Source organism: Hemitrygon akajei, chromosome 26 (assembly GCF_048418815.1).
Source record: "Hemitrygon akajei chromosome 26, sHemAka1.3, whole genome shotgun sequence".
Lineage (NCBI taxonomy): Eukaryota > Metazoa > Chordata > Chondrichthyes > Myliobatiformes > Dasyatidae > Hemitrygon > Hemitrygon akajei.
Window position 1 is genome coordinate 22657957 of NC_133149.1, and position 21160 is coordinate 22679116.

The following is a 21160-nucleotide window of genomic DNA, read 5'->3' on the forward strand; positions in this document are numbered from 1 at the left end:
GATTGTTACCTCACAGAAAGCAGCCACATGGCTATCAATTCTATCTTGATCCTGAGGTAGCTTTTGGAGCAACACGCAGAAAATGATGGAGGAACTCGGCGGGTCAGGCAGGGGAGGGGAAGAAAGCAGTTGACGTTTCGGGCTGAAACCCTTCATCAGGAGTGGTAAGTAGGAGGAACTGGCAGGTGATAGTTGAGGGGGAAGGTGGGAGGATGAAGTGAGAAGCTGGGAGATTACAGGTGGAAAAGGTAAAGGGCTTAAGAAGAAGGAATCTGATAGGAGAGGAGAGTGGACCATGGGAGAAAGGGGCACCAGAGGGAGGTGACAGATGAGGAGAAGAGAAGGGGTGGGGGGGGGGGGGCAGAATGGAGAATTGAAAAAGAGAGAAGGGGAAAGGGGGTTGAAATTACCATAATTTAGAGAAATTCATATTCTTGCAAAGGGTTGAAGGCTGCTCAGACAGAATATGAGGTGTTGCCCCTCCAACCTGAGAGTGGCCTTGCACTGTCAACAATAAAAGAAGGAAGCAATGTGCTGTTCTTTCAATGACTCGATATACAAATTAAATTAGGAGCAAATTATTATTGTGGTAATACTTTGTGGCTAGTAAGATGATATGCTGCAAGAATTTAAAATCATAAAGCAGTGGACCAGGCCCTATTCATTGTGTTCATGCTTACCTTTCACACTAATTTCACTTTCCTGCATTCTGTTTGTATCCTTCTCTACCTTACCTATTCAATTGCTTGTTTCATTACCTCTCAAATATAGCAATTGTGTCTGATTTGGCACTCCTTTGGCAACATGTTCCATTTATCAACTGCGCCATCTGTTTTTAAAAATAACTCTCCTTCAAATCCTTTTAAAACCTATTCCTTTCAACTTAAAGCTGTGCCATTTTGCTTTTGTATTTCTTCACAGGTGGCTTCAACTTTATGTGAGAGCCACCATACTACGACAGTATTAGTTCAGCACAGCCACTAAACTAACCTTGCCGCCCAAGGTAAACCTGAAGACAAGGAAAGCATAGTGGCAGTTCCCCATACAAGGCACATGAGTGGATCAGATCAGAAATCCTTTGGGGGCGGGGAGAATCTTGACTTAAGACAGGCCCTCAGATTTGCCATCTGTTGAAGCACTCCAAGTTTTGCCATTAGAGTCATGCAACAGGCCCTGTAGATCAACATTTCCACAGCAGCTTAGATTCTCATCTAAGAGTGCCCCATTTGTCCATGTTTGATACATATTTCTCTAAACCAGGGGTTCCAAATTGGGGGCCATGGAACCCTTGGTTAATGGTAGGGGTCTGTGGCATAAAAAAGGTTGGGAACCCCTGCTCTAAACCTTCTCTATGTACCATGTACTAATGTTTGATTTAAAAATTAAATGACCTCTTAAAACTTAAATATTATTTAAATTAGCAACATATAAATACTGCTTTGTAACACTTAAAATGTTTAAACAATTGAAAATATTACTGTTAGAAAAGAAACTTTTTCAGCATAACATTCTTGCTTCCCTCGTCATGGTAAAAATCCCAATTTAAGTGAATGAGCAAATGAATCCTGCACCAGGTTTGTAAATAGTGGGGGACCTCAGCAAGCTCACACTTTGTTGTTCGACTCCATACAGAGTCCAGCAATAGAAGCAGTCTGGAGTTGAACCAGTAAGCTTAGGACCTCTCTTTTGCTCATGACACACTTGCTGACACTTACTGGGTTAAGTCTCAGGAGGTGTGTCCAGAACCGTTGACAAAGCCCAGACTGACATTTCAGATACCAGCAGGTGTTGTCAGAAGCATTGCTGAGATTCATAATTCCAATCCTGGTAATAATCAAGCATTTCTCCAGGAGACCTATGGGTTTACCTAATCCAAGCATCATGTTATTTTCTGGACCATTGTACGTTGAAATGCATGTGCTTTTGATTGGGAGTCATTACTTCAGAAGTACAGCTGATTGCAATGATCACCAACACATATTCCTTGAGGGCTTTCCCTGATTTGTGCCTTGTGTGTCTTTTAGTCTTTCTGCTGTAGTTCAATTTTCTGTTCGTGTATTTATGATGTCCAGTATGATTGACCCAATTCCTCCCCACAAAAATGCCTCATCAAATTTGGAACACCCCTTGGACACCTTCTGGCACCCCAGTCCTATGAGGGAAGGTGAATGTCAAGCAAATGTTTAAAAAAAATGATTTGGTCACAGTCCTTCACCGAACATGCCTGTGTGAACTTTCACCAATTGGGTTGATGCTTTTGCAGTAAGACATAGAAATACAGAGGTCCTAAAGTTAATAGTTGTTACCTTGGCTGAAGTTAACTGTTTGAATCAAAATATTTCTGGTCTGAATTCCACTCACTCAGCCCGATCACTGCCTAAGATGTTATGTTTTGTTTCTATTTACTGTGGTTATCTACAGTTTAATACTTTAAAAATCCACTCTCAATTGCTTTTACCTGGTTGCAGTTGCTAACTCAGCCCACATCACATCATCTATGGAACTATTATACCCTACTATTTCCAGTTCATTGGAGGGTTTTGAGTATTACAAAGGGGGATGGGACCATTTTAAGACCAAAACAAATCCTTACAATAGTGGGTGATGCTTTACTTTGGTGGGGGTTTTTTTGCCGGCTGGGGCCGAGTTGTCCCGAGCATCTTCAGGTGCTCAGAGATTAATGGTTATCTGTTATCTATCCTGTGCCCTGAAAGAATGCAGGTCAAATTTTTTGCACTGAGATGTTACAGAAAAGCAGACAGTTCATATTGCAGAAAGTAAGTGAATGGGAGCTTTAGCACAGTTTAACTGCATGCCCTTTTTGTCCAGTCCTGGTACCTAGAGCACATTGAGAAGTATTGACCAATGAGGCTTAACACCATTAATATCATAATGAAGATGGGCCATTTGCTAATGTTGATCTGCAGCCACAACCAATTTGGTCAGCAGTGTGAGCAGTAAGTAACACTTAAGTTAGCCCTTGCTGCAGATATCTACACCCACACAAGGTAACTAGCACTGGCATTTGGGAAGAAATTTGCTAGTATGTGTGATTAGCTGAAGTTGTCTTCTTAAAACAATGATTCAATTAGCTAAAGAACTCAAGACGGATTAGCTCCTAATAGCCAACGCACTGTGAAAGGCTTCCATTCCTTCAGTATTCAGATTGTGTCCAAAATCTCGTTATGCATGGATGCACAGATATGCACACTGACACAAAGTACCTCAGATGAAATCATTATTTCACAACGTGACTGAATTGTTTGAAGAGGCTGATCTGATGGAAGCCAGCACCTTGAAGATCAGTGATAACTGCTGCTCCTGAACAACAGACCATACAGAGTTGGTTGTAACATTACCAACTCGGGTTCTTTGTGTTAGAAAGGAGCAGATGTGGTCAGAGATGAACACTGGCAGCTCACTGTTAGCTTTGGAAGAAAAGAAAAGAAACTTGTCTCAGGTATTCCACAGTAAGGACTTGAGGAAATGACTGTATTCAGCTTCCTGTCACTGATACTGAGGCTCACTGGTGCTTCCTTTGAGTTTGCATCAGATGGTTATGGGTCCTCATTGGACTCCTCCAAAATTGGGTTTTTAGCTCATAGGTAAAGATGATACCTCAATATAATACTCCTGTCTTTCTGCTAAAATGTTCATCCACAAAAGAGACAGTGGCACTATTTTAGTGAGAATAAATCACTGTTGTGGTAGTTAATCTTTATGTGTCAATTAAACCAAGCAAAAATAGCTTATCTGGTTATTTTATTTTACTGTGCCATTTTTTCCCAAAGAACTTGTACGGTTGACATCTAGTTGCTATTTTTGGCTGTCATCATCCTAAGTGCATTTGGTTACTCTGTTTCCAATGACTTGAGTTCATAAGTCCTTTATTGACTCTGTAGTGTTGAGAATGGTTTCTATAAATTTATTATTTCTACCTGCTCAAGAAATGTACTGTTATGTACAGTCTGTGGTGAAGGTGCCGATATGTCAACTCTGCTATGTGAGCACTGTTGTCAGACTTTTAAACCTGGCTTCACAGCTGCGTGTAATTTTGCCCTTGCAGAGCTCATGTGGATACTTCTAGCTGGGGTCGTTGTGTTACTTTCCCCTTCCCATCCAAATATCTGGGTGCTGCCCCCACCCAGGCTATGATTAGCCAGTGCAAAAGAGCAACTGATCCTGGGATCTCCCTGATCCGTTTTGGTTCAATGTGATGCCATGCAGTATATCAGAGAACAATAAGGGCTACTCAGCTCATTTGTTTGACATTTTTATTGTTTCTTTTCAGTAATGGGAGCTATAAACTGCACAAAATTTTATAAAGTATGTGTCAAGCTTGCCATGTGATGTGATGAATGGTTCCACTGATAAGGATGAATAGGTAGCTGAAGAGGGACGTAGGCAATGAACATTTTTTTGGTGAGCTTCGTAACTGTTAAGTGGCATTTTTTGCACCTGCCTCTGATCCTTTCCCAAATGGTTTAAAAGGGCAATTATTTGAAACAGTTTACTGTACCTCTGTTGTTAAAAGGTACAAGGTACAGATCAGAAGCAATGTTTTCAGTGTATGTTGCCTGGTTCTGAGTGCGAAGTACGCTGGAGGCTCTTCTGGTGATAAATTATGTTAAACTTGACAGTCAATTTGTGTATGGCAAGCTCTAACAAATCTTCAGGTAATGAGCGGATCTTTCTGTTTAGTACTGGTGGAGTGAGAAATATTGGCATTGCTACTAGGAGAATTCTGCTGCACTGTTTCAAAATTGAGACAGGATCTTGAAGTTTGTGTGAGACATTGAGTGTTTCAGTTTGAGGTAATTTCTGGAAAAAAATAATGATAGCTGCTCAGCAGAACAGTACACTAAAGCATGTGTAAATCTTGATTTACAAACTTGAGGAGTAAACATGCCTAACCAGTAAGTGGACTTGCCACTCTTTTTCAGCATTCATGAGGAAACTAGATACAACAGTCAAAGGTCAAAGTAAATGTATTATCAAAGTATATATATGTCATCATATACCACTTTGAGGTTCTTTTTTCTTGCAGGCATTTACAATAGAACAGAGAAATACAATAGAATTAGTGGAAAAACTACAGAAACAAACTAACTGCTAAACCACAACCAATGTGCAAAAGTCCTGAGAGCTTTAGACTTTCTATCTTGGATTGTGTTGAGATTGTGTTTAAGAAGATGAGAAAATTGTGTTTTCTTTCTGATGTGTATAAGGATCCTCCGGGAAATGTGTATGGGTGGTCATAATCCAGTTCCCAAAGGGCACGGGCTTTCCCAAAGCAAACAGCTCACAATATTCTGCATCAAATAGCAACTGACCTTTCAAGCTGTTGGTGTGTAGAATAGAAGAACATCCTTTCCACATCCACCCTATCTAGGCCTTTCAACATTCTGTAGAATTCAATACGATCCCCCATCATTCTTATAAACTGCAGCAAGTACAGGCCCAGAGCCATCAACTTTCCTCATACATTAACTCTTTCATTCCCAGGATAATTCTTGTTAACCTCCTTGAAACCCTCTCCAATCCCAGCACATCCTTTCTTAGATATGGGGCCCAAAACTGCTCACGATACTTCAAACTGGTCTGACGAATGCCTTATAAAGCCTCAGCATTAAATCCTTACATTGATTCTCATCAGCATTTCTGAATGTCATTCTGCTTTCAATCCAAAGGATCTCACTAATGCCAATGGCACTAAAGGCAAGTTTTTGACTTCTTGCCATATGTGCAGCTGATGATTAGAGGACTGCCAAGTACTTAAGCGGGAGCTTGTGCATGAGAAAAACACGAACACTTCATGTCAGATTTTCTAACATTGCGAGGCTTAGCTCAGTTTCCATTTCCTATCACGAGGCTTTTGAATTGACAATTCCAGAAGCAATCCTGAAAGAAGATGAATGTTTTGGGACAACAGATTAAGCAGTTGGTTTTAACTCTTACCCCTTGCAGGACAAATTTGGGATTTAAAAAGGCATATTCTGATTTCTAAGATTGATAAATGGTGTTTGAAAGAACTTGCCCTGAGATCTCACTTTTTCATCAAATTTGTTAATGATGTGAATGAAAGATTAAGGTTGCTTATATGAATTTAAAGTTGATGCTGTGCAGATAGCATCAGGAAATTGAAGAAACATAGCCAGATAGTAAAACTCTTCCAGACAGAGTTCTATGTGTGGAAGTGTCCTGTAATCCACAGATCCAGAAGATGAATCGAATGTACACACATCATTAAAAAAAAGTCCCAAATTACAGTAAAGTTGCATTCCAGAGAGCAAATGGAATGTTGGTTCTTCTCTCCATGGAAATTTAATATAAAATAAGGAAATTAAATGTGTTTCCCAGAGCCGTGGTCAGATTCCAGCTGGTACTTTCCTGCTTTGTGTCTTGTTTCTTGGATTATGCTCACGGTTTTCCGATGCTTTGGAACTTTTCCAGAATCCAGGTAGATGACAACTAACACATTTGCTTCCTTCATAGCACGAGGATGCGGCCCATCAGGTACAGCAGGCCTGCATCAGCAATGGTCCAGGTCACCCTGTGTATCAGTCCTGTGTTGTGATATGTTCTCCTTAAAGGGGATACTATAGAGCTTCATCAGAGCATTGGTAATCAGTGCTAAAGTTTCCCATTTTGTTGTGTTTCCTTATTACACGGATGGAGGCCATTCTGTCTCACAAGACTATCCAGCTCACAAAGCAATCCAGCTTCCCCACTGCTCTTATCCTTGACACCTTTCCATGAACTCCCTGCAGATTCCACAATCCTCTTGCACTTGGGGGCCATTTACGGCTGCCACCCCATCCAAACAAGCTTTGGTCCGTGGGAAGAAGCCAGAGCAACTGGAGGAAGTCTACTCCAGAGGAACATCTAAACTCCACATAGACAGCTGAGGATACAAGCGGCCGGATTGAACCCAGGCTGCTGGAGCTTTGAGGCAGCGGCTAAAGCCGTAGTGATCTCGTGGCATCCACTTCCCCATATTCTTCAATATGTATCTGTGGAGAATTGAATTGAATTGACTTTATCACTTGCATCCTTCATATACATGAGTAGTAAAAGTCTGTTACGTCTCCGTCCAAATGTGCAATTTATAGTAATTTATAATATTATGTACAACAGGATAGTCAATATGACATTGAAATACAGTTGTGTCAGCATGAATTAATCAGTCTGATGGCCTGGTGGAAGAAGCTGTCCCGGAGCCTGTTGGTCCTGGCTTTTATGCTGCGGTACCGTTTCCCAGATGGTAGCAGCTGGAACAGTTTGTGGTTGGGGTGACTCAGGTCCCAAATGATCCTTCGGGCCCTTTTTACACACCTGTCTTTGTAAATGTCCTGAATAGTGGGAAGTTCACATCTACAGATGTGCTGGGCTGTCTGCACCACTCTCTGCAGAGTCCTGCGATTGAGGGAAGTACAGTTCCCATATCAGGCAGTGATGCAGCCAGTCAGGATGCTCCCAATTGTGCCCCTGTAGAAAGGTCTTAGCATTTAGGGACCCATACCAAACTTCCTCAATCGTCTGAGGCGAAAGAGGTGAGAGAGAAATGCTGTTTCCTTTGGTGGGTAAATCCAAACCAAGGTAAAGTTGTAGACACGAGGTTGCTGATGCTGGCGTCTGGAATGAACAAAAATGAACTACTGGTACAGGATCTTGAAAACATCAACAATTCCTTCAACACCACCACCCCCCCCCCCTCCCCCCAACTCTCCTACCCCTACAGGTAATAAAGTTAGAGTTCAACCACTTTGGAAAAAATCCTCAACACAGTAATGGAGAATATACATCTTGGGACAGTTGAGAACTTCTAGACAAGGTGATAGATTATTGTTTGGTCACAAGTATTCACTCCCTTTCGGGGCGGAATTAAGTGGGAATGTTGGGGCTGATCAGTTTTAAAGTGACATGCCTGTGACAACAGTTTGTAACTAATCCTCTGCATCTGGCTCAGGAGACCTGGTAATGGTTGGCCAAATAACCAGACTTAATAAAGGAGACCTGACTGTGAAAACAATGCAATTCTGTGTCCTGATAAAGAGCATGGATCTGGTTGCAAACATGTGGGATGCTTGCCAATGTGTGCTGCTTAAAGCTCCATGGTTTTCCCTGGATTAAAATCAAACGTGAACACTGCCCGCTCAGGGGGTCCTTTAACCCTTGCTTTTTTGTTAACACTTATTCCTTACATTACTGGACTGGTTCAAGGGACTGCATGGAGAAGGGAGTACAAAGAACCAGAAAGTAGGAAGTCACTACAGAAGGAAGAAAATTAGAGACGGCCAAACAATTGGAATTGTTACTGATGTTCTCCACAATGATGAACTTGGAGGTGTTGATTAACTGGGCTCTTGTGCAAAGTATAGCCATCGGATCTAAGGTTGGCTAGCACAAATGGCAGCCATGAGGCTCCGACATTGTACAGGTTTATCATTGTATTGAGTTGTTACCATCAAGATAGATCACAAAGACGTCCCTTTGATGAGGAGGAATTTCTTTAGCAAGAGGATGGTGGATCTGTGGGATTCATAGCTGCCACAGATGACTGCGGAGGCCAAGTTATTGGCTATATTTCAAACAGAAGTTGATAGATTCTTGATTAATAAGGACATCACAGGAAAGGGGTAGGAAAATGGTGCTGATAAATCAGCAATGATCAAATGACAGAAGAGACTCGATGAGCCAAATGGCCTAATTCTGCTCCTAAATCTTGTGGCTGTATGGTCTTATGCAGTGAAAAATCTGTCTTGCATGCTGTTCATAGAGGTTAAATCATTACACAGTGCATTGAGGTAGAATAACATAAAACAATAACAAAGGAGAATAAAGCGCAGGAGTTACAGAGAAAGTGCAGTGCAGGTAAATGATAAAGTGCAAGATCATAACGAGGTAGATTGGCAGTCAAGAGTCATCTTATTATACAAGATGTCTATTCAAGGGTCTGATAACTAGGACAGAGTTTGTCCTTGAACCTGGTGGTGCATCTTTTCTACCTGATGGGAGGGGGAGAAGAGAGAATACATCATTCACGAATTAGAGGAAAAATAAGCAAAAACAGAGTGCAGCATGAGTGCAGTATTTACATTTTCAAAATTTGAAGTTCAGAGTAAATTTTATTATCTGAGTACATATATGTCACCACATACAGCCCTGAGATTCTTTTTCCTGTGGGCATACTCAGCAAATCTATAGAATAGTAACTTTAATAGGGTCATTGAGTGTTCCTGAATGTAATGTAAATAGAAAATCCTGGAAATATGCAGCAGGTCAGAATTGAAGGATCTTTAATATAAAACGTTGACAGTTTCTGTTTCCTCAGATGCTGCCTGAACCATCAGTATAGCCATAATTTTCTGCTGTTATTTCAGATTTCCTGCATCTGGAATTTTTTTGGTTCTCATTTTCTGTTAATCAGAGGTTGTGAAGTTCTTTGCCGTCTATCATGAAGCCATGAAAATCAATTTTATTTTCGTTACCTCATTTTCCTGGAAATGATTCTCATTGGACTCGTGCAACTTGGGACTTGTTAAATGTTTTCAGTTGTGAGCAGTGAGTGAGCTTTGCCAGTGGCAATTGCCTTGGCAATTGGGCACAGAAGGTTTCAGGCCTAATTTAGAATCTTTCCAAATTATTAATTTTAGTGAAATGAATATTGAAAGGGGTGAACTGCCCTGAGTGTCTGATTTATCAACCTGTCAAGTGACACTCTATATTTGGACCAAATTACTGATAAGGCCTGTGTTTATCGTCCATCCCTCACTGCTCCTTGAAATGAGTGGTTGGCTAACTCAATAAGGTTGAACCTTATTGGTGGGTCTGGAGTTGACTCTAGACTGGACCAGGAAAGGATGTTAGTTTTCCTTACCTGGAGAATATTACTGAACCTGGTGGGCTTTAATAACAATCTCGTAGTTTGACTTTGTACTTCAAAAGTATTAACTTACCTTGCATTTAATTACCCTAGCTGCTGTGGTAGGGTTCATTCTCACGTATTAGGCTCAATAATTCTGCCTTGGATTACTGCTGAAGTAACTAGCCATGGTTCACGTATATTTCTTAACAATAAGCCTTTGGGCAAGTCACTAACAAACACAAATGACTTGATTCCTTTATTTGATAAAAGTCCTCCATGTTGCTACCGTTGAACATTGCCATCATGGTCCTGGTTTTAAACCCTTGATTTTTTCACTCCAGTTCAAAAATGCTGCTTCTCCCATAATCCTTCTTGACCCTCAGCATTTGAGATTTCCATGACTGATATTGATAGATTACAGGGGACAAAGGTTTTACAAGCAAGCATAGTGTGGTAAATAATATTAAAATGCATATTAACCTTGATTGAACAGAATTGCAGACTTGCTCAAGAAACTTCTCTTATACCATTTTTAATCTTATTGTTTATCAGCCTTCCTCCTTTCATTATGTGCTTTTAGAATGCAAGTTAATGATTAACAGTTCCTATTTCTGAATTGTTAAATTGCAAGCTCTCCTCAAAGTTAAATCGTTTTATAGGCATATACAGTCAGTGGCCATTTTATTAGATATCTCCTGTACCTAATAAAGTGGCCACTGAGTGTATACTTGTGGTCTTCTGCTTCTGTAGTCATTCACTTCAAGGTTTGATGTGTTGTGCATTCAGAAATGCCCTTCTGCACACCACTGCTGTAACACATGGATTTTTTGAGTTACTGTCACCGTCCTGTCAGTTTGAACCAGTCTGGCCATTCTCCTCTGACCTCTCCCATTAAGGTACTTTTGCTCGAGTAACTGCTGCTCACTGGATGTTTATTATTTTTCACACCATTCTCTGTAAACTCCAGAGACTTGTGTGTGAAAGCACCAGGAGCTCAACAGTTTCTGAGATACTCAAGCCACCCCATCTTGCACCAACAATGATTCCACAGTCACTTAGATCACATTTCTTTCCCCTTTCTGATGTTTGGTCTGAACAACAACTGAACCTCTCTCTCCGTCTTGTTTTACGGCGGTTGGCACCCAGTTTAGTGGTGTATTACCGCCACCTTCTGCTCCAGAGTGTGCGATAGACTCACATTCTAAATCCCTTCACCCAATCACGTGTGTACACACACACTACCTACACTTTATCCTCCCATCTTTGGCCATCCTAGTAGCCTATTCCTGTTTATCTATCATATCCTACAAAAAACCTGTACTCCTTAAGAAAGCTAGAAATACCCTACCCCGTGCTCTCACCTATGCCCAGCAACCTTTTTAATGTTAATTACTGCACCCCCAATTCCCTTAGATTAATTCTCATCATCTCTCTCTGTATCCCATACTTCGTGCAACTCAGAATTACATGTTCTACTGACTCCTCTTCCTGACATTCCTCACACAATCCTGTCTGGTGTTTCCTTATCAATTTCAATGTTTGGTTTAGTGCACAGTGCCCCAGCCTTAACCTAGTCCACACAATTTCCTCTCTTCTGTATCTACAACCTACCCTAGTACCTGCAGCACTTTTTTGTATTTGATATAAATGCCTCCCTTTCCCCTCCCTGTCCCATCTTTCTTGCCACATTTGGTTGATTCCCCCCCCCCCCAGATTACACACTTAACCTCTGCTTTACTGATACTAATGTACATTTCTATATTTTCTTTAACACCCTCTGCCAACTCATCCACCCTCTCATTCCCCTTCACCCCTACATGAGCTGGAACCCATAGAAATTTAACCTGACCTCCCTGATTTGCAACTCTTGTGACTGACTGAAGGACTTCATGAAATACATCTTGCCGACTGTTTGAGTGAAAAGACCTTAAACTTGCTAGAACGGAGGATGAATCTGACAACATTAATGCTTTGACTTGTCTAGCTTTCTCCACCCAACACTGCCAGCATCTCCACTGTATACACTGCTAACTTATCAGATGTTCTTCTGCTGATTGCAATTGCTTTTGCTGGTATAGCCACCTCAAACCCTGTCACTCCTGTTTCAGCTTCCTTAGCACCATCTGTATAAATCTGATACTTTTCCATCACATGATAGTTAAATGCACTTACCAAATCAGTTTTATATTTTCCTTTCTTTTTTACCTCTAACAAATGCCAGTCTACGTCAGGCCATACAAGCTTCCATGGAGCTACAACTGGATAAACTACTGAAGGACTTATCCTTAGATCAAACACTCCACATTCTCCAGCAATATCATTCCCTACCCAACTAAAGTTTTCCCTCTGAAACCTCCCATTTTCCCAGGACTCCTGCAACACTCCTTTAGCAGGGTGAGAATCATTGTGCCCCTGCAAATTAGCCCAGTAGTTCGCCATCAATTGCATCCTCAATTCCAAATAGGTCTCCCATTTCTACCTGCAGGGCTGATACTGGTGATGTTTTAAAAGCCCCACTGCACACTCTCAAAGCCTGAGCCTGAATCACATCGAGTTTCCTTATAAGAGACCTAGCTGCTGATCCATATGCTACACTTCCATAATCCAACACAGATCTTACTAAAGCCACATACATTCTCTTCAGTGCTGAACAACTTGCTCCCCATTCCCTACCAGTCAAACGTCACATTTATTACATTTCTCCTCAACTTTCCTGATATGGTCTGCCCATGTTAATCGTGAATCAAATATAACTCCCAGAAATTTAAATGATCCAGCCATTTCTAATTCAATCTCATACATCCTTAACTTCTTCCCTACCTCAGTTCCTTTCCTGGTGAAAAATGCAGTTTGAGTTTTTTTTCTACTGAAAATCTACATCTCCAATAATAACCCCACTCTACCACTTCAATTGCTCCTTGTAGTTTCCTGATTATATGCTCCATGTTCCTGCCTCTTTTCCACAAGGCCCCATCATCCACAAACAGTGACCTACTTATATCCACTGGTACCTTTGTGAAGGTATCATCAATCATAATGATGAAAAGTAACGGGCTAATCACACTACCCTGAGGTGTGCCATTTCCCACTATGTACTGTTTTGATAATTCTAATCCAATCCAAATTTGAATTTTTCTACCAAACAAAAAATCTTTAAACCAATTAAAAACTCTTCCCCCCCCCCCCCCCCCCCAACCCCCAACCCCCATCTTGTAGAAACATAGAAAATAGGTGCAGGAGTAGACCATTCAGCCCTTCGAGCCTGCACCGCCATTCAGTATGATTATGGCTGATCATCCAACTCAGAACCCTGTACCTGCTTTCTCTCCATACCCCCGATTCCTTTAGTCACAAGGGCCATATCTAACTTCCTCTTAAATATAGCCAATGAACTGGCCTCAACTGTTTCCTGTGGCAGAGAATTCCACAGATTCACCACTTTGTGTGAAGAAGTTTTTCTTCATCTCGGTCCTAAAAGGCTTCCCCTTTATCCTTAAACTGTGATCCCTCATTCTGGACTTCCCCAACATCAGAAACAATCTTCCTGCATCTAGCCTGTGCAGTTTAATTGATAATCCTTCCTTCCACATCATATCATAGGCTTTTTCAATGTCAAAAAACACTGCAACTACTGATTCTTTATTTGCCTGGGCCTTTCTTATTTCAGTCTCTAACCTTATCACTGAGTCCATAGAATTCCTTCCTAAAACCACTCTGATAGCTAACTGTACCTCTTGATCATCTCTGCATGCTTTTATGTATTGTTGCTGCCGCATGATTGGCTAATAAGATATTTGCATTAACAAGCAATTAGGTACAGGTGTACCTAATAAAGTAGTCACTGAGTGTGGATAATCCTTCAATTTTAGCCCCATAGTACTCATAACAGAATAGATTATATGGTTCCATTGCAAAAAAAAAGCTACTTCTGAAATAATTTTTGCAAACAAGACCAACAGTGTGCAACAATCATGAATAATAATTCAAGGAGGCAAGTAGTGTGTGTTTATTAGTGACCTTGCCTAGAGGCTTATTTTAAGGAATACTGTTGAATCGTGGTTAGTTACTGGAGTAGCAACTCAAAGTTGCTGTATTGATCAAGATACATGAATATGAATCCAGCTGGAATAATTAAGTTCAGGTAAATTTGGAATAAAACGTCAATATTAGTGAAACCATCAGTTTACTGTAAAGGAGACATGAGACAACATATGCTGGAACCTGGAGCAACAAGAGTGCTGGAGGAACGCAGGCAGCGAGTATGGAGGGAAATGGACAGCCGACGTTTTTGGTTGAAACCCTTCACTTCAACTGAAATAAAGTGAGGAGATAACCAGTATTGAAAAGGTGGAAGGAAGGGATGGAACAAAACCGAGCAGGTGATAGGTAGATCCAAATGAAGAGGGTGGAAGACCAATGGGGAAGGGTAGAGAATAGGAAGCTAGAATGATGTCAGGAGTTGGGTGGTGATAGGTGGAAGTGACAAATGGTTGAAGATGATGGAATTTGTTAGAAGATGGGGCATGAATTGTCAAAAAGTCCATTTGGTACAATAATATCCTAAATGTGACTCCAGACCCATCAGCTAGGCTGTGTTTTAATGAGATAGCTAACCATTCATTTTTTGGAACAATTACAGCCAGATTATAAATGCTGGCCCCGTGAAGTCAGTGAGGTCGACAGACTCCAGACTTTTTTTTTCAGAAGTGTGATAGTTGAGGACTGTTTCCTGGCCAGGATTTGGTTTACGTTGGTCTTCTCCTGCTGTCGTGGCCAGATCTGTCAATGAGGGGAAGCTGCAGGAGCACACAAACAGTCCAACAAGAAGTTGTATTTTAATTATGCAAATCTGATCTACACTTGATGTTAGATAAATGGAGAAAATGGGGGGGGGAAAAGGTTTGTGACCAGCATTGAACTTTGGGTCGCCTTGCAGGAAGTGTGCCTGTGATTTACTGCAGCTTTTTGACATTATTTATGTACTTATTAGTCTTCATTGACTTCTCCTTCCTGACAAATTATTTTGGTGACCATTGGACAATTATGTTTTTAAAGTGGTGCTGGTGAGGGGAGGAGAGGGAGACTGGTGTTGATCCCTTCCTCCCCTTCCCCCACCTTTCTTTCTCATTCCCTCTCTGCTTTGCCTTGCCCCACTCCCACTTGCCTTTCCCTATACTTCACTCTAGTGTCATCTCCCTTTCACCTCACTATGGCCCATTTGGATCAGAACCAAGTCCTGACATATGGTTGAAGATTATGGAATTTGTTAGAAGATGGGGCATGAATTGTCAAAAAGTCCATTTGGTACAATAATATCCTAAATGTGACTCCAGACCCTTCCACTCACCCTTCCATTGCACTCACCTGAGGTTCTGCTCCTCTGATTCCCCTTCCCCCTATTTCAACTTAATACCAGTCTATAATTTTAGTAAATCAGAAATGGCCTGCCAGTTTCTTCACTCTTCTGAAAGGCACATTAACGTGGCTTTGTAAGCTACATATGTGATCTAGTTGTTATTGCCAATTCTGAATGCCCTTGTAATGGTAAACTAAGGTAAGTCATACTACTTGTTCAATTTTCTCTTAGAATTGGAGCTTCAATGCCATTAATTGGGTAAGCATATGTTTTTCTTCTGAACAGTCATGTCTATATAATGAGCAGCTGTACAAACCGTTTTTATTTATTGTTTCCATAGGTTCTAGATGTGAAGCAATCCCATGATGCAACATGCATCCCCTGCATCATCGCTAACCATGATGGCAACCCAAAGTGTGCCCCCTCCAACGTACCAAGAAAGCCAACAGGTGGGTCTGAAGTAAATGAAGACTGACTGTGCAGTCTGTAAGATTTCACCTTGAGAATTCTTTATGGAATTCTGAGAATGAAATCCCTGAAATTAATTTTAAAATTGGATCTCATCCACATACTTTTTTAGTATTGTCATACGGATGTGGGAGAACAGTGGAAAAGTTTGCTGGTTTCATGCTGTATAGTTTGCAGTGTAAGTAGCCATAGAACTTCCAAAGTACTTCTTTGTTCGCTGTTTAGTGACATTTTTGTTATTTAAAAAGCACTTTTGTAAGATACTCCATGGCTTTGTTAACAATTCAGAGCCCTTTCTCTCTTCTCCACTTTTTTTTGTAAATTGCACTGTGGATAATGGAAGGACATTCAATATGTAAAAGCCTTCAAGTATTGAAAACATAAGAGATCCTCCTGATGTAGAAGCATATACAGTAAATAGACAATGGATCTACAGTCTATTTATCTTTCCTTCCCCCCCCCCCACACACAAAAGAGAACAAGTATGTTCTTCTGACTCCTCACTATAAACCAGATTTTATCAAATAATTTCTTTCAAAAAGTCATCATGGAAGAGTCTTGTAAGATTCCTTTGTTTATATTTGATCCCTTAAATAAGGTACTGGTCAGATTACACTCGGAATATTGTGAGCAATTTTGGACCCCATATCAAGGGAAGGATGTGCTGGCATTGGAGAGGGTCACGAGAATGATCCCAGGAATGAAATAGTTAACATGTGAGGCACAATTGATAGCTCTGAGCCTATACTCCCTGGTGTTCTGTAGAAGGAGGGAAGATCTCATTGAAGCTACCCAAATATTAAAAGGCCTTGATAGAGTGGATGTGGAGAGGATGTTTCCAGTAGTGGGAGAGTGTAGGACTAGAAGGCACAGCCTCAGAATACAAGGATGTCCATTTAGAACAGAGGTGAGGAGGAATTTATTGAGCCAGTGGGTGGTGAAACTGTGGAATTCATTGCTATAGATAGCTGTGGAGGCCAAGTCATTGGGCATATTTATTTAAAACAGAGGTTCTTGATTAGTATGGGTGTCAAAGGTTACGGGAAGAAGGCAGGAGAATGGGTTTGAGTGGGAAAATAAATTAGCCTTGATCAAATGGTAGAGCAGATTTGATGGGCCAAATGGCCTAAATCTATTCTTGGGTCTTGCAGTCTTTTCCTATTCTACCGACATCAAACTATTTGCATCCTGTGCATTCTTGAAAATCTGTTTTTTTACCTTCTTTTAAATTTAAGAATTGGTGAATATTTTATACCCAAATGTGGGATTTTGTGTCTAGGAAATAGGTTAATAAGCTTGTGTAGAATTGAATGAATGGGACAAGGTTTGTTTAATCGGAGTAAATGGATGCAAGTTAGGATAGTTGGGTGATCGGACAGAATCAATATGAGTGAGGGAGATGGACTGCATTACTGGTTCAGTCTATTAGTTTGCATACAGGGAGACACTGTGAATTGCAATGACTTCTAAATGGAGAAAGAAGGTTCAGTTAGCTGCATGGACCTTAAATATTGTAGCTATAGACATTAATAGAATGAATATGCTACAAGTTGCAGATGAAATAACATTAATTTGACACAAACTTTAAAACCATGTTTGTGGTAATTTGCTCCTAAAATGACTTAATCATTAATATATTGGTAAAAAATGATTTTATTTCCTTTAATTTTCATGTTTGCAAAAAAGCAATTATAAATTATCAGTTCCTATTTGCAATGTTTAAGTTTGGGAGAGTCTAGGTAATTACTTCAGGAATCTTCAGTCATTTTTTATTATCAGGGATCCAAACCGAGATCTAGAGAAAAGGCATCTCTGATTATTGCAATCAAATGTTTGTGCTCCTGTAAACTCTTCTAGATGGTCGCACTTGACTGGTAAATGTGAAAGTGCCTGCATCATCAACCACTTAATCCATGTTGCAATGGTTTTCATTTTGTTTGTGACACACCTTGAACAATCCAAAGAGTTTGAAGGAAGGTGTTGTGTCTACTTGTAGTTGAAAGCTCTTTAGAAACGCCAATTCCTTTTGGTAATGTGGTAGGTATTGTCCCATGCACCATGATACAGCGATAAAACCTTTGTTTGCAAACCACCCAAACAGATCATTCCATACATAAATACATCAATGTAGTACGAAATGAAAACAAAACAAAATGCAAAATATAGTGTTCGAGTTATAGAGAAAATGCAGTGCAAGTAGACCAGATTGTAGGCGTACTAAAAAGCTGGATGAACTCAGCAGGTCGGGCAGCATCCGTTGAAATGAGCAGTCAACGTTTCGAGTCGAGACCCTTCGTCAGGACTTTCGACGGGAGACCAGATTGTATGTTGCTCAATTAGTTAATATCTGATGAGTGGTATGTAAGAACAGGTTTGCAATGTGAATCGTGCAGTCTCTCATATGGGGATGGACATCAGCTGCTCAAGGGCTAATTCCTATATAATTACCCAAAATTGGAGGTAATCGGTATAGAATGCTTTATTTGATGTCATCATTTCTCACAGCTAGTGTCTTCTTATAATAGGAGCTCCTTGCATGTAGGATTTTGCCAGTTGCTGCTTTGGCAGATTGACAGATTAGTGTTTTCCAGAGATCTCTGAGGTTGCTAAGGTCTATGGGGAGTATTATGCCAGATGCTGAAAGAAATTGTCTTGACTTCAAAGTCTCTGTAGTAGCGATTACTCCCAGTGAGGGTGATTATTTGGCTTTCTCCCTGAAGAGCAGTATGATAAAGAGCAAAGCGATGGACAAATGGCCAGTATAAGCTCCTACAAGGAGGAGGAGGAGCTGGGGGTAAGGAGGGCTCTTCGTTGTGGACCATGTTCATACAGCCTCTTCACAGTGCAATTTTCCAAGTAAGGCTCATCAAAGCTATTCATGCTTAATAAGGATGTCATGCTGCAAGTTTGTGACAGAGTAATGTGAGGACTGCCGTGTTTGTGGCTGTCAATGTGGTCAAATATTTTTATGTGGCAAACACGAGGAAATCTGCAGATGCTGGAAATTCAAACAACACACACAAAATGCTGGTGGAACACAGCAGGCCAGGCAGCATCTACAGGGAGAAGCATTGTCGACGTTTCGGGCCAAGACCCTTCATCAGGACTAACTGAAAGGAAAGATAGTAAGAGATTTGAAAGTAAGAGGGGGAGGGGAAAATGCGAAATGATAGGCTGCTGGATTTTTGCTGCATTGGCGATTATCTTCCATTGTGCAGCGACTAATTGCTCCAATGCAGTAAAGTAATTTCAGTCTGTTTTGTCAGAGAGCGGCAGGCAGAGTGAAGCAAGATGAGGGGTGCCTTTCATTTCATGCATGTTTATCTGCAGATACCAATTACCAAAGATACAGCATACTGCAACTGGAAGTGATTCATCTTCCTCACATTCCAGCTGATATGACTGCTTAATGCATCTTGCACGTCACTGCTAATCTGGGGTCTGATGGGTGATGTATTTTTCTCTGCCATACAAAGATAAATTTATGAGGAGTGTTTGATGGCTCTGGGCCTGTACTTGATGAATTTCCAAAGGATGAGGAAGGATCTCGCTGAAATCCACCAAATGCTGAAAGGCCTGGATAGATTGGACATAGATAAGATGTTTCCATTGGTATGGGATTCTAGGATACTATTTCATCTCGGGTTTAAGTTTTTCATCTCTTTAAAACTGAAGTAAGGAGGAATTTCTTCAGCCAGAATGTGGTGAGCCTATGGAATACAGTGCCACAGAGTGCTGTGGAAGCCAAGTCATTGTGTGTATTTAAGACAGAGATTGATAGCTCCTTGACTGGTAAAGGGGTTTTAGGTTCGAGGAGAAAGCAGGAATATGGGTCCCCACCTTCTTACTCTGACTCCTCATCTTTTTTTTCTCCAGTCCTGATGAAGGGTCTTGGCCCGAAATGTCGAATGTACTCTTTTCCATAGATGCAGTCTGGCCTGCTGAGTTCCTCCAGCATTTTGTGTGTGTTGCTTGGATTTCCAGCATCTGCAGATTTTCTCTTGTTTGGGGAAAAATCAGCTAAGATTGAATGGCAGAGCACAACTCAGTGGGATGAATAGCCTAATTTTGCTTCTATATCTTATGGTCTTATGGTAAAATAGCAGGTTCAGCTGCCTGGATAATTGTAGAGGAGCTTGGCAGAATCAGTCTAAATGGTAATCTGCTCTATACTGCATCACGCACCATTGAGAGAACTTGCCATCACCTGCACATTGGATGAAACGAATGGCAGAAAGAAGAAGGAGGGAGCGAACTGGGTGTTTGGAAAATGATGCAGTTTTAATCCATGCATCTAATGGATATTATACTTGCCTTGGAGCCATTGGGGTATAGATTAAATAGGTTCATTCCTGTGATGGAGGAGTTGTTCAAGGAGGAGAGATTGGAGAAGTTTGGCCTATTCTTACTTTAAAAAAAAACATGCAGTAATTTCATAGAGAAGGTGGGGATAAATTAGCAAGATAAATGCAACTAAAAGTATTTCCATTAGAGTTAATGGAAATACTAGAATGGAATGGAAGTAACGGAAATAATAAAGTCTAGAGTTAGCATCGTTCTCAGGATAAGGGGATAACCAACATAAGGATGACCAGATAAAGACGCATTTCATATCATTGAGTTGTGGTTAAGACTGAGATTTACAGAACAAGACACAGGAAGTATTACAGGACATGAGGATCATACAGAAACAAATAGACAAAATTTTGAGCCAACCATCACAACCCTTTGATCTTTTGCTTCTCTTTTTTTTCTGTTTATAATGTGTGAATTGCTTTAAATCTGCGACACCAAAGTTATAGAGCTCTATTCTAAGATAAATGTATCCTTCCTGTTCACTCTAGACATCTAATTTTATGCATCAAAATTAGCTCTTCTGCTATTGCAAGAAAATAACACTTTCTGGAGTAAATAACTTTCATGACGCTCTGCCCGCGCGAGCATTCCGTTGTCGGGATTCAGTGGTGTGGTGCCAAATCCCTTTATCTCATGTGGTATGGAAAAACAATTCATATTCTGATATCCAGTTTGCTGCTTCAGCAAATGGCCTCCTAAGGCGCCAAGTAGAAACACAAGATGCCTCCTCCAACGGGTCTTAATAAACAAGTTGATTTGTTCTGTTCCATGTTAGAGTAGCGTGAGTGAGTAACTAAAGTGCACCTTGTATACTGCACACCAAGTCACTGCACTGGTGATGGAGGGAATGATTATTATTGGTTTATTATTACCATGTTGCTGAGATACAATGAAAAGTTTTAATGTTGCATTCCATTCAGTCAGATCATGCCATACATGATTAAATTAGGGTAGTAAAAAAAAAGCATAATGCAGAATAGTTACAGGGAAAGGGCAGAGTGAGGCCTCTGGTGAGCTTAGTTGGTTGATGAGGCATCAGTCATAAAAGTTACTTGTCTTGGACACTTTTGGGCCTCTTGATAGTTGTTGGAGCCACTCCCCTCCAAGCTATT

At 40.7% G+C, this 21160-nt stretch overlaps 1 protein-coding gene across 4 annotated transcripts in view; it reads left to right on the forward strand.

Moving 5' to 3' along the window:
- pknox2 (pbx/knotted 1 homeobox 2) overlaps positions 1 to 21160 on the forward strand; it is a 474673-nt gene that overhangs the window by 272522 nt on the left and 180991 nt on the right. For all 4 annotated transcript variants that reach the window (XM_073029725.1, XM_073029722.1, XM_073029723.1 and 1 more), the window contains one exon: positions 15565 to 15673. In XM_073029725.1, coding sequence (XP_072885826.1) covers positions 15587 to 15673 — 87 coding nt within the window. In that variant the 5' untranslated portion in view covers positions 15565 to 15586. The remainder of the gene's footprint in view (positions 1 to 15564; positions 15674 to 21160) is intronic.